General features: G+C 35.2%; 1 protein-coding gene and 1 long non-coding RNA gene across 4 annotated transcripts; one reads left to right on the forward strand and one right to left on the reverse strand.

Moving 5' to 3' along the window:
• Window positions 1–3,837: 3,837 nt before the first annotated feature.
• LOC103953209 (UDP-URONIC ACID TRANSPORTER 1-like) lies at window positions 3,838–7,455 on the reverse strand. The gene is made up of 4 exons (XM_009364946.3): window positions 6,561–7,455; window positions 5,773–5,876; window positions 5,061–5,289; window positions 3,838–4,361 (listed from the first exon to the last, which is right to left on the reverse strand). The coding sequence occupies exons 1-4, from the start codon at window positions 7,002–7,004 to the stop codon at window positions 4,215–4,217; spliced, it is 924 nt and encodes a 307-aa protein (XP_009363221.2). The 5' UTR covers window positions 7,005–7,455; the 3' UTR covers window positions 3,838–4,214.
• A 3,768-nt stretch (window positions 7,456–11,223) lies between these two features.
• LOC103953208 lies at window positions 11,224–16,143 on the forward strand. Of its 3 annotated transcripts, none has more exons than XR_007255453.1 (4): window positions 11,224–11,289; window positions 11,873–11,993; window positions 13,436–14,005; window positions 15,290–16,143. It is a non-coding gene; the product is annotated as an uncharacterized LOC103953208 (long non-coding RNA). The 3 variants fall into 3 exon arrangements; XR_007255454.1 differs by having other exon boundaries at window positions 11,873–11,976; XR_007255452.1 differs by lacking the exons at window positions 11,224–11,289; window positions 11,873–11,993 and having other exon boundaries at window positions 12,206–14,005.
• Window positions 16,144–16,371: the final 228 nt, after the last annotated feature.

Here is a 16,371-nt window from a genome sequence, read left to right on the forward strand (position 1 = left end):
CGTGAAATCAACGTGAAAACGACTGGTTTCTCACCTGAAAATGATATGATCGTGATCCCCTCGACCTGACGATCACGACTGTGAGCTTAGATTCTTCGATCTGTGGTGAAATGGTGTAGTTGTGTGTGTGTCCGTACCAGTTCAAAGGAAGAGGAAGGAGAAAGGGAACTCGGGAGAGAGAGAGAGACAGGGAAAAGACAGAGGGAAAAGGGAAAGGGACAGTGTGTGTGTGTGTGGTCCAACACTGGCCAACACCACACAAAACAACCAATAACAAAACGTAACAACTAGGGGTAAAAGGGTCATTTCACATGTACGTTTCGATAGTTTCGGGACGGGATGTCACAGCTCTAGTGCATCTCCACCCTTAAAAAGTAGTAGGATTCTTTCCCCTCACATTGTCTCCCCTTCTCTCTTACTTTCCTCCTTGACTCTCTTTGTGTGTAAAGAAGTCAACACAAGATGTTGACGTGGTTTAATTATGATAATCCAAATAGGAGAAGAGGAAGGAGGAGGGGAATTTAGACTGCCTAAGTTAGAGATGAGAAAATCATACTCCTATTAAAAAAATGAAAAAGAAAAAAAAAGAGTATATTTTACATTTTTATTTACATTTCCAGGAGAATGAATATTTTACATCTTTTCATTTGAATGGCTTCCGGCCAACCAAAACTATAAAATGTCCATGTCAAAGCATTTTGCGTTGAAGATGTTCTTAATGATAACCAAATGATCTTAATGATCTTAAATAGAGATGTAAACCTTTATTGTTTGTAAATGATCTTAAGTGGGCAATCCTAGGCACGAACCCCCCACACTACGACATTTCGGAGTGGCCCCAACAACGTGATCCTCCACACTACGACATTTCGGAGTGGCCGAAGTGGCCCCCTCGGAGTGGCCCCAACAATGTGATCCTTCCACTCTTTTTAAAAGGGGTCCCTCTCAACAAGGGAATACATTAATACCATCATCCAATTTTTTTTTTTCAAAACAAATTATGTTATCTACATTAAGGAGAGGACGTGAGCTTAGCTTCACAATGTGTAAATAATAATGTGATTCAAATTTATCTTTAGCGAGAATCAAGCCGAAGACTCTCACCTACAAGTAAAGAACAATATCATTAGACTGTAATACTAAGTGAGACACCATCATCCAAGTTTTAAGCACAAACTAATATTCCCAACATTCATTTGTGCAACCACAACAAGTGCCCTGGTGGTAAGGGTCCAGACTGAAAATGTAGAAGGTACCGAGTTTGATGTTCCTAGCTGGTGAGTCTGTTTAATTGTGGTCACGAGCAGGGTGAAATTCTCATAGCCTCTCCAAGCCTGGAAGGGATGGATAACTGTGGTTTGCCACCAGTTGTCCCTTTTAAAAAAAAATTTTATTAAAAAAAAAAAAAAAAAACATTCATTTGTGCAACTGTAACATAGTCACGTAGTATTATCAGTTGACTTTATATTATAACACGTGTATACAAACTCTATTTTAATCCCTAAAAAATCACTTTTTTAATAATATTGTATGTAAGATGAAAAACTAAAAATAGTCATTTGACTCGTATCCACGTCAACTTATATATTCCAAGTCAGATTTATTTATTTTTATGAATTTATTATATGTTTTGTTTGCCTATATACCCTTAGGTACAATTATTTTAATGTTTCGGCATTATTTAATATTCACTTATCAAATTTATCGGTTACAATACAAGTTTCTCCATTCCGGCATTAATGAAGCTTTTTCATTAACTGGCGATTAGTTCATACAATCTTTTTGTCCTTCGGGTCTTCAGTAAACCAATCCATCCATTCTGAGGTAAGTTATGCAAAATTGTAAAAATGTTAATTCTTTATTAGGGATGGACGAACACCTTAATATCGTTTCGGCCAATTCCAAATATTGGCAGGCCTGATATTGATGGAGCTAAAGAAATTGGAGTTGAAGAGATTGTTGTGGAATCGCTATTGGCCAAAAAACAATCTAGGAGGCCAAAGCCTAAGAGGATGAAATCACTTGGCCAACAATCAAGGTCGATAACATTTGGAAGGTGTCATCAACTTGGTCGGCATAATTCCCTCATGTGTGAAATCCAAATTTGAGAGTTTATCTTTTTAATTCATATTGACGCTAGCATTTTTTTTTTTTTTTGTGTAATCTTAGGACTAGTTTGAGATTGGTTAAATTTTTTTAAAAGCAGCTTTTTAAAAAGTTGGACCATAAAATGTGTTCAATAAATAAAATAAAAAGCTTTTTTTTTTTCAAAATTATGGGTCAAAATAGCAAAATGCAAAAGCAAGTTTACCCCTGCTTTCTAAAAGAGTGCTTAGTTTTGTTACTCCTAGAACTATGTTTTCCTTTGGTTATATAAAAGAGTTTTGAATAAAGATTTAGTTTTCAATGAAATGGTGTTTCGTTTTGGTCATCTAAACCTATTGAATTGTACCTACAAAAGTATATTATCAACTCATACCGAATTTATCGACCTAAACTATATAACGTATCTAATAGAAATCACAGTCTAATTAATCGTACGAAACTAACATACCTAATTGAATACATACTTAATTGAAATTAGAGCCTAATTGAACGTACAAAACTAACATACTTAATTGAAGCCTAATTTACCGTATTAAAATTGGCGGACCTAAACTAATACAGGATACCTAATTGTTATTTACAACACATAACCAAACGTATTGAATCAACCGAGCCTAACCGACCGTACCTAAAATTCAAAAGTGGTTCACCAACATCTATTATGATGCAGAAAGTGAAAGGTGCCTAGAGATCTCAAGAATGATTATTATTATTTAGAGGTGTGCTATTTACACATCTTTTTTATTTTAGACACACTTTCTTAATTTGTAATCGTCAGATCAACTGAATTAAAGAATGTCTAAAGATAAAATTAACAAAGTACGATTGAGAAGTAAAAATAAATGTATAAAAAGCACACCCTATTATTTAATAAGAGGATTACTCAAGGAACGAAAATATGAAAATTATTTTTAGGAATTAATCAACTGAAAAGAAAAAAAAAAAAAGAATTTTCCAGAAACTGCTAAAATTTGAAAAAGAAAAAAGGGGAAGTTGTATAAGGTACAATCACATAATTGAATTCCCGCTTTTACTTTCGCGTGTTTTGAATTATGGGTGAGAATAAATTTATCTTTACGTTTTTAAAATTTTGATGATAGAGGTTACATTGTAGAAAATAAAGATGACGTTTCTTATAAATAGTGATAAAATATGTGTTATTGTTACAAATGACATGTCATAGTATATGAAAATAAAGAATTTTTCTAGATTTGGAAAATCTTTCAGGTTATATTCTAAACATAATCTTATCTACATCATGATATCTTAAAGCCCCTTATTGATATTACATCAAGAGGTGTGCTATTCACACACCCCTTGATAATTTTTGTTCGTTGATCTTCTTCAATTCATCCGATCTGACGACCGAACATTAAAAAGGTGTGTGAAAAGTAAAATGGGGTGTGTAGATATCACACCCCTACACCTAAAAGCATATATTCGGCACCAACTGATATTATAACGCATGAATTAGTAACACTAAAATAAACACGTGAATTAGCAACGTCGTACCATAATTTGTATCAACCTTTAAAAGCTCTCGTCCATGATCCTTCAAGCAAAATATAAACGTGAAAATAAAAATCGTTTAATCATCTAATTATAACAAAAACGTAAGGTAAAAAAATAAGTAAAGGGGGAAGGTAGACATTTCTCATTTATCAAATTTCACATTGGCTGTCACGGAGAAGTTTGTATAAAAATGCAAATCTTGCAAAGCACTTTCCACAGTACGGTTAACCTGATTTCATCAAACCTCAAATAAACTTCACTTTCAATCGACAATATCTGGACTAAACCGGTAATAACCACCGCGGTTCGAAGAGTTTTACTTCGAACGAACCGGGTAGACCGGAAATACATTGGTTCTATGAACAATTAGGATAGATTCTGGTACAAAGAAGGTGCTTGTATACATAATAATACACCACCACAATGGATTCTCTTTCTTTCTCTAATACAACACCACAATGAATTCTCTTTCTCTCTCTCCCTCTCTCTCTCCCCCCTAAAACAATAACAATATTCACTAAGAATCTATGCGCACATAATCTCACTAACTACTTGAGCCTTCAAAGACAAAGAATTTGGTAAATGCCAAGGATCACTTATCGGAACCTCCGTTTTGCTTCTCCATAAGCAACGACCCCCATAACAGTTACCATGTAACCGCCGATGCCGACAACAGTCACAGGGTTCTTGAACAAAAGAATTGAGATAACAACAGCCACAGCGCCTTTTGCATTGCCTAATACCTGGTTGTAACATAATTTCCATCAAAGAAATTATATGAAAGTCCAAGAACAAGAGCTAAAAATAAATAAACATGTTCACCTACAAAAAATTGATTCAACTGCATTTGGAGTGTGTTTGGACTGCATTAAGGCTTGAATAGTTCAATGATTATGTGCAGACACAATTGCCATTCGACTGGCCCTTTATACTTTAGGCTTAAGAGTCATAACTAGCTTCGACCGACAGCAGTTTAATCAATGTTTTGATACTATTCCCAATAGAGTTGATACTTTAGCGGTGTACAATCACACTACGAGTTGGATTTGGGGTTCTGATTACTGGGGTTTGGGGTAGAGAGTGTTTTCCTATAAGATGAAATATATAATTTCTAAATTAGCGGATTTTTGTGAAGACTGTCCCTTGAAGGACCTATGATATAGACCGTTCTGAATTGTGGAGTAACTTCTAGGGTGAATGTTTGCATTCTTTTCTAAAACGAGTAATCTGGTCACAATTCATATATCAAGCAATGTTCTTATGCTGCAAGATTGTCAATCTGGACCGCACATTCAAAAGAAACGAAAAACCAACCTGATCAATGGGGTGTGTGTGTGTGTTGGGTTTTTATCCACTAAATTAGAGCAATCAACACAGTAATTCGAGAAAGAATTAGCTAAGGCAATATGAATTAGGAAAATCAAGGTGAAAGAAGTCCAAACCTGAAGCGTTAGCGCACTTGTATGTTTGGTAACCAAAAAATTTGACAAATTAGCAGAATATGCCATTACTGAATTAACCAAAAGAAGTAACCACATGAATTTATGCTCCCGTCCAAGTGACAGAGCGACATCTACGACATTGGGTTCCATTATCAGTGCAGCAGGCAACAACACTAGAATAGCAATCGGAGACATGTACAGCAGCAAATTCATTGAGTTCAACTTCTCCCTGTTAAGCAGCAGACAGAGAAACAGAAGTAGTAAGAAAACACCAGAGCCAGAACAGAGTAATTTAATTTGGCTTGAGATAAAGATGGCATTGAGACTGGAGAGGACGTACAAATTGAACATATATCACAACTATTCAAAAATTATAGGTTTGACTGCAGAATGTCCATTGTTTGCCAATCAAATAAAGCAAGGGGAGCATATCTAAATGCATATCAAAGAAAAAGTTAAGAAACAAGAACTAGAAGAACTGCCTTCAAACTTAAAGAGAATGTATGTAACACGTGTGTGTAGGCTCTAGTAACTAGTAAGTAACGAAACTAAATAAGCAATTAGGAATACAACACTTAACGGTCGATATTCAAACACCCACTGCTTTCTCTACCTAAGAAGAAAAAATCATGCTTGAAGTGGTTAGTCCTCAGTCCTAATTTTAAAAGCGTTCAGATGACAGACTATACAGTGAAAAGCTTTAAAGTTTTACCCTTCGGAAGAAAGTAGAATACCCTGAACAACAGACTTAAAGGCCCTTGCAGCAGTTGCACTAATGCACATAACAAATCCAAAGAAGTGAAAACTTGGCTCGCCCTGCCACCAACCGAGAAATTTCCGTCATTCCACTAAGATTGGAATGAAAGCAAATTGCTTATAATAAAAATGAAAACACAGAATACAATGTATAGCAGTAAACTAGAAAAACAGGCTGTTGCATTCTTAAAATTCTTCAGAAACATATATCATATGCCAACACGAACTTAAACGCCAGCTTTGCACATAACTACACTATATATCCATACGTGGTATTGATTTGTTGTTTCTCAAACTGTTTACTTCAGCCATGAAAGAGGTAGCATTATCCATTACCAATTACAAGTTACACTGTTTTAAAAGAACGATGCTTCTCCGGTAATTGTAATCGTCTGTATCAAATCTCGAGCCAAATGCATTTCTGATTTCAAGTATAAACCAGATAGAATATCTAGAACAAGCCATCACTGGTTAACCCTTGTAGCTGATTAAAGATCTGGATCAGTAAGTACCATATCTTAAATATATTTTCGACCGAAAACTATTGAAACCAGGTAAATCAATAAATCTCGTACCAAATTCAGCAAATTCACAGCAATATAAACCCGGAAATTAACAGCATTGTACAGATACCAAATCAAAATTATCCGAAAAACTAAACTCCTCAGAAGCAGATAAAAAACAATGTTAAACAATTAAATTGCGATTAAAATCCATGATCCAATGAACAAAAACAAGCATTACCCCACTAGCAATCACCACCCCAGCAACAACAGGAACAAGAGCAGCATAGGTAACCCAGGCCTCCCTCTTCAAGGTCGCCAGATACGCAAACAGGGCGGTGAAAAACGGCGTCGTCGCACCCACAGCCTGATTGAAAGACACAGCAAGGTACCTGAGAGAAATGTTGCCCCCCACAACCGACCCACAAAAGACAACGCTCAAAGTGGCAATCTTGACGAACTGGGACTTAGATTTGATGGTCTGGAGAGGCACAATCTTGAGGAAGACGATGGAGAAGTAGCTGAGAATTGCGCAGGCGGCCATGTGGCACATTGTGAGGAAGATTGGGAAACGAAAGCCATAGTTGGAGAGTAAGAACTTGTTGAGTAGGAGGACCCCGATGTTGGATGAGTACCAGAGGATTATGAGGGATGATATGAAAATGGCTTGCTTCTTTGACGACATTGTTCAAATGGGTTGGAGGAGGAGGACTGATTTTTGGTGGAACAGGTGCTTGGATTTGTTTGGAGAAGCTCTCGTCTGAGCTTCAATGGAAAATTATTATTATTTCTGCAACTCTTGCTCCTTGGGTTTTTGTTTTTTTTTATTTTTTTATTTCTTTATAATTTGTGTACGTGGGTTTGTGTAGGGAACAATTATTGTGTCGACGCGTAGGTGGAAGGAACATGCAATCGTGGCAAGAAACAAAATCCACACCCAGTGTTTTGTTTTTCTTTTTTTTTTTTTTTTGTTTTTTGGTATTTTGTTTGAGAATAATTTTGATCTCCACCTTAGTGATGCTTATCATTTTATTAAATATAGTTGAAATATTTAAATTTCAAGATTTTTATAGTGAATAGACATAAATTTTCAAATTAAGTGTATTCAACGATAATAAGTAAGGTGGTAAGCATTACCACCACTTGAGACTAGTGAGCAAAAATATAACCGCTTAGTCGAAACAACAAGGTTGGGCTGACAATTTGTGATCCACAAAAGAAATCATTTTATTTAAATAATTATCCATTGATTTAAGAAGTATGATTTTCTTTTTAAGAAGTATGATTTTCTTTTTAAGAAGTATGATTTTCTTTCCTCTTTTTTTTCCCTCCCTTCTCTCCTTCTATTTAAACGATTATAATTAAATCATGTCAATATCTTATATTAATTTTTTTTATAGAAAGAAAAAGACAAATTCGAACGTATGAGAGGAGGGAAAAAAAAGAGAGAGAATCTTATTCCTTGATTTAAGGATTTAGATCCTCTCTAGATCCCTTCACCAGGAAGTCCGGAAATCAATGCATAATAACCTCATCAAAGATTGTGCAGTCATAATTTTTTTTATATATATTTTATGCAAAACGAGACTACTTTATTTTTAAAAATATAAAAAGTATTTAATTGTGGCCACACAAGTTTTAATGAACGGTTATGATGCATTGATCCCTGGCATCCCCAATATGGGGATCCGGAGACCATCGTAAACAAGTGTCAGACGCCTAGGCGATCAAATAATATTATTCAGGACATTTGTTGCCTTTCAGCATGTATATATTTGATCTCCTGGAGTCTTGTTCTTTATAGAGGCAAATTTTCTTGATTACGATGTTAGCGTGACATTGTAGTTTAATAATGTAATAAACAATAATACACATGTCATATCTTTATTGAAAAGTCACACGTCATATTAGTGACTTCATTTACTTCAGTACGTACACTCAAGAATAATTTTTGAAGTTTGAACTACATGTTCATTTATTTGCCCATTAATGAAGGGAAGTGTTATTAGCACTCCAAAAATCTCATTCTACACTTCTCACAAATGTATTTTTCTTTTCAAATATAGAAAATTTGGAGTATAGAATGAGATTTTTGAAGTACTAATAATAATTCTCTTAATGAATTGTTTGTAATTTCAATATTGGGAATGATGAAATTCGTTTAGGTTGCGCATGGAAATAACGTGGCAAGAATGTAGACACATGAAAGGGTATTTGTCATGTCGTTTACTCTTGGGCCTACACATGATGACATTATCTATTCTAAAATTGAGGAGGAATTGACTGTTCATTCAGCTACAGTCAATTGTTTGCCCCTTGATTTCATCTCATTTATAATAAAACCATGAGATTTGGGCTGGGTTTGAAGGGTATTTATTTGAACTCAGAAGGGTAATTTTGTCCGGAGGGTTTAGGACGGATTACCCCTTGATTTCACCTTATTTGCAAGAAACCCATCAGATTTGGGTTGGGTTGGAAGGGCAATTTTGTCCTCTCGGTTTTGAGCGAATTTGGGGGTTGCCGTGTAGGTTTTTATTTGTTGTCCTTTAATGAGGGCTTTGGGGGGATGGAAGCTCTGACAGAGAGAGGGGGGAGAGAGAGAGAGAGAGAGAGAGAGAGAGAGAGATAGATGGCGATGGAAAGAAAGCGAAGGGGAGGGGTATGGGTGATGATTTTCAGAAGTGGGAGAGTGGGGATGGTCAGAGAAAACCATACAGGTCGTCCGGATTTGCCGCTGCATGCCTGGATTTCCAAAGATAAGTTCATTTTTTTACTGTCAGCTTAGATTGTTATCGTTTCTGCCTTTTTATTGTGGATTATTTTCGATTTTTTTAGTGTGTTGGGTCAGGTTTTGGGGGATTCATCAGAGATATTAATTTCCCTTATTTGTTTTGTTTTCTCTCATTTTAGACATTCATCTCTCTTTCTGTCTGTTTGTTCTCTGTTTTAAGGTCGGTTGCTTTTTTTTTTTAATGGGTTTTTTTGTGTGGCTTTTTATTTCTTTTTTCAGGTTATAGATCTGATGGTTTTTTGTATACCAATCTTGGTTTTGTTTTTCCTAGAAAATTGTTTTTATCTGATTGTGGGTTCGTGGGTTATAATTGTTGGAAATGTGCCCTAAAACCAATCATATGATGATACTTTACGGACATTTCAAACTAATGTAGTTTAAATGTAAAGGGCAAAGATTATTGTTTGAGCCGTCTCATATAAATGTTATATGCTTAAACGATAAGTCTAAGGAATATGTGATTCGAAGAATGCGATCTAAAGAAGTTAGATTCATGAGACCATTCTTTCGTTGACACATCCTAAACGTTCCTAATCATAGGATTGTCAATTGGGCATTGACAGTCCGTTAAGATCAGTGCGTGCTATGTCTTCTCTCAGGGAGAGTGACTAGTCTCGAGTCATTGGTGTGTGTGACATCAAGACAAATACGTAGGTGCTCAATAGAGAATGAGTTCACTGAACACGATCAACGAAGAGTTCTCATATTCATGTCACATGAGAACTCATGGTTGGGATAATGCAAATTAGTCTTTTGACCTGAGGCATCACAGTTGTCTTGTGGTTAGGTCCTTAATCTTTGATTATGTCAAAGTCACTCCATTAGGAGAGTGTCCACGGCATCGTTGGGGTTAAGCCACTTAGCCATGGAGGCAAGTGAATGCGCAACAAGGGATCTCTAACCTTCAAACTGTTTGAGGGAGAATACTCTATGATATGATTAAGAATCTTTGGCCAAAGTATGAATGAGATTTAGGAATGTGTTCCAAATCACATTCAAGGTAATCATATAAGCACAAGACTCACATTGGATAGTAGACATGAATAAACTATCAAACCAAACAATGTGGTCAAGAGTATTATATTAGAGAAAGACCGTATTGCATTTGTAATCCTAAAACTGAATAGGTTCTCCACCTCTTCTGATTAGCTTGGGTAACCATGACATACTGCTAGGCGTCAACCATGGTTTGTGGAAGCCCTAAAAGTGTATTATCACTAACGGGAGAATTGAAAGTAAGTTTCAATTCACAATCGATTTGAAAGAGTTTGAATCGCCCACTGTCTCGCTAAAAGGAACCTAATGGATCGTACACCGTGTAAGGTAGAAATTGAAGATTCAACGGAGATGAGTAAGAATAATTAAATGGTTTAATTTTTTATGGCAAGGATTAATTAATATGATTATTAATCAAACGAATAAGTTCGTTAAAAGACCTCGAGATAGTTTTGGACCTTAAGGCCCAATGGGCTTCGAACGTCAAGTCCATTGACTTAAGTTGTATGACAACTTAATAAATAATGATTCACAAAGGTCCAAATAGCCCAATAAATCCCATATGGCCGGCCATTTAGAGGAGGGTAGTGAACTTGGCTTAATTCCAAGTTTGCCACTCCATTGTGAGGTGGTATAAAGACATCTTTATAGCCATTTCATCCTAAGGGTTTTCTAAGGAGTAAAGATGAGAACACAAACTCTCCTTTCTCTCTAGAAATGGCCGGCCACCCTTGAGGAAAACATCTAGCAATCTTACTTCCTCAATGTCACTCATTTCTTCTACAATATGCCTTGGTGTGGAGACTTAGAGGTTCTCAATTTTGGGAACTTGGAGAAACCTTTTCATCCATCCAAATCCATGGATCTAAGATGCAAGGAATGAAGGCCCTCTCTTTGGGTAATTAGCCTTTGCTTATGCAAAGAGGAATCTACAAAGGTATCGATTTCTCAACTCACTTTGTTTTGAGTTGAGTCTTGGTTTACCTATCTACTAGGCTTTGAAGTTCATGGGTTAAGTTTTGTTTTTGAGTGCATATAAACATGATTCCGCCTTTTAATTGTTAATTGCATGTTGTTGATGTTGCTCAAATAAACTTGTTTTTCACAAATCTTCCTTCAATAATTTCTTTCGTTCGTTTCAGGTTGCAAAGCAAGAGGTTTTGACCTAAGGATTCAGTTCAAGGTACTGTTATTATTATTTTTAGTTCTTATAGTTTAATGTTTCAAACTGATATGATGATTTGGTTGTGAAATGTGGGATTTCTGTTCGGCTTATGTTGCCTATGTGATGTTCTCTATTTTTATTGCTGGGTAGAGATTCCATATATTCTAGGTCTCTAGAAAACACCTCTTTAGTTCTATGAGAGGAACTAATTAACACATTTTCCTGAAACTCATAAGCCTACAAGAAGCAAAACAAGCTAAGAGTCATTTATACAATATAAATGCATGAACTCTGTTCGAATTCTTACTCTTATTCTCTTTATTTTTTGGTTGTTTAGTTGGACTCCCACGCAGCGTCATCATTTTGGTATGCATATGTGGTTCTTGGTTTGAAGAACAAAAGTTACCTTTGTTTTGAAATTGCAATTTAGTTGCTATCTGTGTCTGTGTCTGGTTGCTCCTTAGGGAGTGAGTGAGGGCACACAATAAGTAATCATGGGACGTACTCCATGCTGTTCTAGGAGAAATGAGAAAAGGGTTTTATTTTCTTTGCCAATCTCTGCAAGAGTTCTCAACTTTATTAATTTTTCTACACTTTGTAGGTTTGAGGCGGTGCGGGAAGAGGCTAGACATCAAACATGGAAGCTTCACTAAAGAGGAAGACAACATTATCTGCAGCCTCTACAACCAGATAGGAAGCCGGCAAGTAAACAAATTTAAATGGTTATTTTTTTTTAATTTATAATCTGCAACATTTAATTCCTTTACATGATTTTGTCTAGAATTCGTTTAAAGATTTAAAATTTCTCTCCACTTTATTAACTGGGTTTGATTTTTCCCTATCTATTTTGCAGTTTAAGTCTACTGAGTTTTGCTGATTCACTCAATTGCAATCATCTCTTCTACAATTAATCTCTACCTTCATTGTTAGATGTATTAATACTTGGAATGTGGTTGATCATATTGCCATCTGTTTTGCAGTTGGATGTATTAATACTTGGAATGTGTGTGATCATATTGCCAGTGTTTGCTTATTTTTTTACAGCACTTGCACTGTGAAGTCAATGAAATCGGGTTCCTTTTGTCCAGTTTATAAAATTTCATATCAGTGCAGAAGTATGAATCATGATAATTTTATGTTTGTGTTGAACTGTTAGAGGCTACAATTGTTTTATGTGAAATCATTTACTTTCATCATAATGAGTTTACTTCTAGGACAGTGCAACCTTTAAAGGGAAAGGATACATTCAGGCCAAAAAAAAAAAGGGGAAGGGATACATCCATTCTTTTGTTTAAGATCAAAACTATTTATGAGTCATATTTATAAGCAAGTGTTTATATTAGGAGGTGGTATGTTGACTAAGCTTTTCAGTTAAAAGGTGGAGGTGTCTTTGAGGTTTAATACAATACATAGGTGGATTCTGTAATATTAGATTAGATTTTCAAAATTTTTAGTACGTTAGGTCCAGTTTTGGGGGATTCATCTCTCTCTTTATTCCCTTATTTGTTTCATTTTCTCTTATTTTGGGGATTCGCTCTCTGTTCTGTCTATTTGTTCTTTGTTTTAAGGTCAGTTGCTTTTTTTTTTTTTGGGTTTTTAGTTCATTACTTTGTTTAGTTGTTGTTAATTTTACAGTTTAATTGTTTCCCCTAATCTGGATTGTTAAGTTTTGGACCTTTTTTTTTCCCAAAATCCACATGAACTGAGCTTTAGTGCTTAAAAGAGACCTGAGTTTTATTTTGTGCTGGAGTTTATAATGTATTTAGATTGGGAACACAATCTTTGTTGAATTCTAAGTTTTTATCCACTTTTGCATTTTTCCCCTTCAATGGTTTCAATTAATTGTTGTTTTAGTATAACTATTGCTCTTTAAGCTGCGAAATTAGGTGTAAGAAAATCTTTTGTGTACTTATGTGGAATTGTTGATTTCCATGGAAGCTAAGGATGTGTGTAATTGTATTGTGGGCTTTTGGATCTGTTGGCTTTTCTGTTTTGATCAAAATTGTTGATTTCTTTTGTGGAATTGAGTTTTAGACTAGAATCGGAGACGTGGGTGCTTGAGAACGTTTAATTTTTACATGCATTGTAAAGTGTTTGTAATTGTAAACATGTTTGAATCTTATACTTTCTATTATTTTTTTCTTTTTTTGTTTGCATTTTTTAGGCAAGCAAAATGATGTAAACTGGCGATTTATGGTGGCTTTGAAAGGGTGACTTGCTTTTATAAAGTTCTGGAAGATAAACTGCTTTGGAGCCAGAAGCACTCAGTAGCTAGAACAGCAGCCTTTCTCTCCCTTATCGGAAAATGGATGCTTTCAAGGTGAGCTGAAATGCTCTTAATTTCAAGTAATGGGTTTGTGTTACTGTGCAGATCTGCCGAACTTCGCATTTAGTTTCTTGGAATTGTTATTTTTTTTTTCAATTATATATTTTAGTGCTATTATGTTTGTCGTTCAATGCTGGAAAATTGGAAAGCTCTGGAAACAATATAGTTTTTGAGCTAATGTGAAGATTTTGGGTTGAATACTTTGATTCCGTTTTTCTATTTGCACTTAGAAAAAAAGAGGATTGTGGTTAATTATTGTGATGTGAAGATTATTCATGGTTTGAAAACCCACAGCAAAGCGCGGGCATTCTTGCTAGTGGCTTCTAAAACGCTTGCATGGAAATGACATTCCTAATCGACATAAGAAACGGTAGACATGAACCTACTCATTTTCTCCAACTAGAAAGGGTGTGCATCTCCCTTTTTTTTGCTTTTTAGGATTATTAGGGTTTCCATGTACATGCTTTTTTGGATTATTATAGGATGTCAATTTAATACAATATTAACTAATTTGATGCTTATACAAATAGAATACCAACATGATGAGTTTCATACTCCATTTTCCAGTGATGCAAAGAACCAGTTGATTGTATACACTACTTAGATTTAGATTCCGAAACCTTTGAAGTCTTGGATCAAAATGATGAAAAATGAGATTTTACAAGCAAAGTTGGTGATATTTCACTAGGATGACTTTTGATAGTCAGAGAAAAATAGCAGGTTCTTCCAATCTGTTAGAGTAGGTTTCAACAAGAAGAATGAAAAACTCATAAGATTCATGCGAGTTGTCTGTTTGTATTAAAAAAAAAAACAGAGTTTTAAGAGTATTTCCAAAGGAGATGTCAAAAGATAATAAATGTCAAATGTTAATTTGATGATTGACGTGACAATGTCAGATTTCCTCTTTTTCCAACTGATGTGTTTTTATAGGATCTATTTAAAAAAGAATCAATTAAAATAAATTTTCAAGATCTATAACATTAATGGAACCCACACAATAAAATAATTAAAAATTATTTGACATCACATTTTTTTATAGGGAGTTTTAACGAAACAATACTGTTCATTTTTAATGAAATGACATTTTTACTTTAAAAAGTCACTCCTGATATTATTTACTTACAACACTTTTTTGTCATTTTGATTAAAACTCAAAGTTTTCAAACCCTTTTTATTAATTTTTTTTTCCATACGTCAAATTTGACATATGAAAACTCATATGTCAATCCGTTTGGAGCTTGCTCTTACCTTCAAATTTAATTACATGACATTCTACTTAGGATTTGACATCTCCTTTGGAGATGGTCTAATGAAATATAAAAAGAAGAAAGAATAAATATGGAAGTAATTGAGTAAAAGTAGGATTCTCTCTCCTATTAATTAGAACAGAAAAAAATTAAAAAAATTAGACTTAACTAGGGTTAGTGTGGATTACCCGTGACAAGCATTGGAAGGGGTGGTGAGCATACTCTTGCAATTCATGGCTGATTCTTGGGATTTTTGGAGTTCACCATATGTTTATTGGGATGTTTCGGGTTCATCAGCTCACCAAACCTCTCTTACACCATGCTGGCTAGCTAGTTTTTACAACCAACATTCAAAACTACATTGTTATAGATCTTATCAGAGATATTTGGTTGTAGAAATATTATCCTTATTCTACTGAACTGTAATTGGATACTTGCATTTCAGTTGCACCTGGGAGTTACGGCGTCGAATCAGGATGGCAGTGTGACTTCCACTTTGGTTATGGTCGTGGTGTAATACATCTCGTTTCTTCTTCATTCGAGTCATTGTTCCTCATCATGTCTGTTTGTACTTTAATATTCGCGCACCTTTTTTTTTCTTTTTTCTTTTTCGTATGGTTATACATAGATCTGTTAGAAGAAGCGGAAGATGAGAAATGGTGCGTACATGTGTTGAAGATATTGATAAAAAAAGGCAGATACTGAAATTGATGAACTTGAAAAAGATTTGATGTCTCTTCAAAGTTAACTAGCCTGGGCTGAGCAGGAAGAATGGTCCGAAATATGGGTCCGAAATATGTTGAGTGCATTGAGAGCAAAGATTGCTTGCATCGACACTTCAATAAGGAGTTTGAAAAGTAAAGATATGAACAATATCGCGGTTCAGTTACTTACGCGGAGAGAACCTGCAGAGAATATACAAGAGATACTGAAGGCTCTTATGCAAAAATATTTCCCAAAGAAATATGAGCAGGTGAAACTCATTCTTTGCTTATATGTTGCTTCTTGGTTTTGCATTTTCGGAGAACATAAGGTTGTCTGGTTGCCTTTAGCGATGCTTTTGAATCGGGTTTAAATTACAGATACTAATCAATACAGGTCCTGGAAGCTCTATACTATCCCTTTGTTCTTTAACTCATACCTATAGGTTGTTCAAATTTCGATGGATATGCTTAAAACTTTAGGGTAAGCTACTTAAAGCCTTTTGAGTATGTAGCTCTTATAAGCTGTTTGTGACTTCTTACAATGTAGCATGACTGCAGTAATATTTCGGAATGTGTGTGTATCTCCCTCTGTATCTCTCTATGTGACAAGTAACACCCTCGGCGGCAATCATCATCCATATTAGCCATCTGAACTGGCATAGCTGAATGTTCAATGCTAACATTCGTATATCTTGTTTGAACAAAACCTCATCTGTTAAGTCTCTTTTGTGTAAGTGTCTGAGCATAACACCTATCTGAACAAACATTATGCATCACATTCACAGGAGGAGAATTCCAGTTTTCGCATTGGTGAAAAATTTGA

Source organism: the organism of the source record quoted next, unplaced genomic scaffold (genome assembly GCF_019419815.1).
Source record: "Pyrus x bretschneideri cultivar Hongxiangsu unplaced genomic scaffold, Pyrus_bretschneideri_v1 Contig9, whole genome shotgun sequence".
Taxonomy (NCBI): Eukaryota; Viridiplantae; Streptophyta; class Magnoliopsida; order Rosales; family Rosaceae; genus Pyrus; species Pyrus x bretschneideri.

Excerpts from the sequence above, each read along its gene's own strand:
- LOC103953209 (XM_009364946.3), bottom strand. The coding sequence starts at position 7,004 with ATGTCGTCAAAGAAGCAAGCCATTTTCATATCATCCCTCATAATCCTC. Across the intron at positions 5,877-6,560 it reads GGGTGGTGATTGCTAGTGGG|GGCGAGCCAAGTTTTCACTT; the intron begins GTAATGCTTGTT and ends GGTTGGTGGCAG. Across the intron at positions 5,290-5,772 it reads ATTCTACTTTCTTCCGAAGG|GGAGAAGTTGAACTCAATGA; the intron begins GTAAAACTTTAA and ends GCTGCTTAACAG.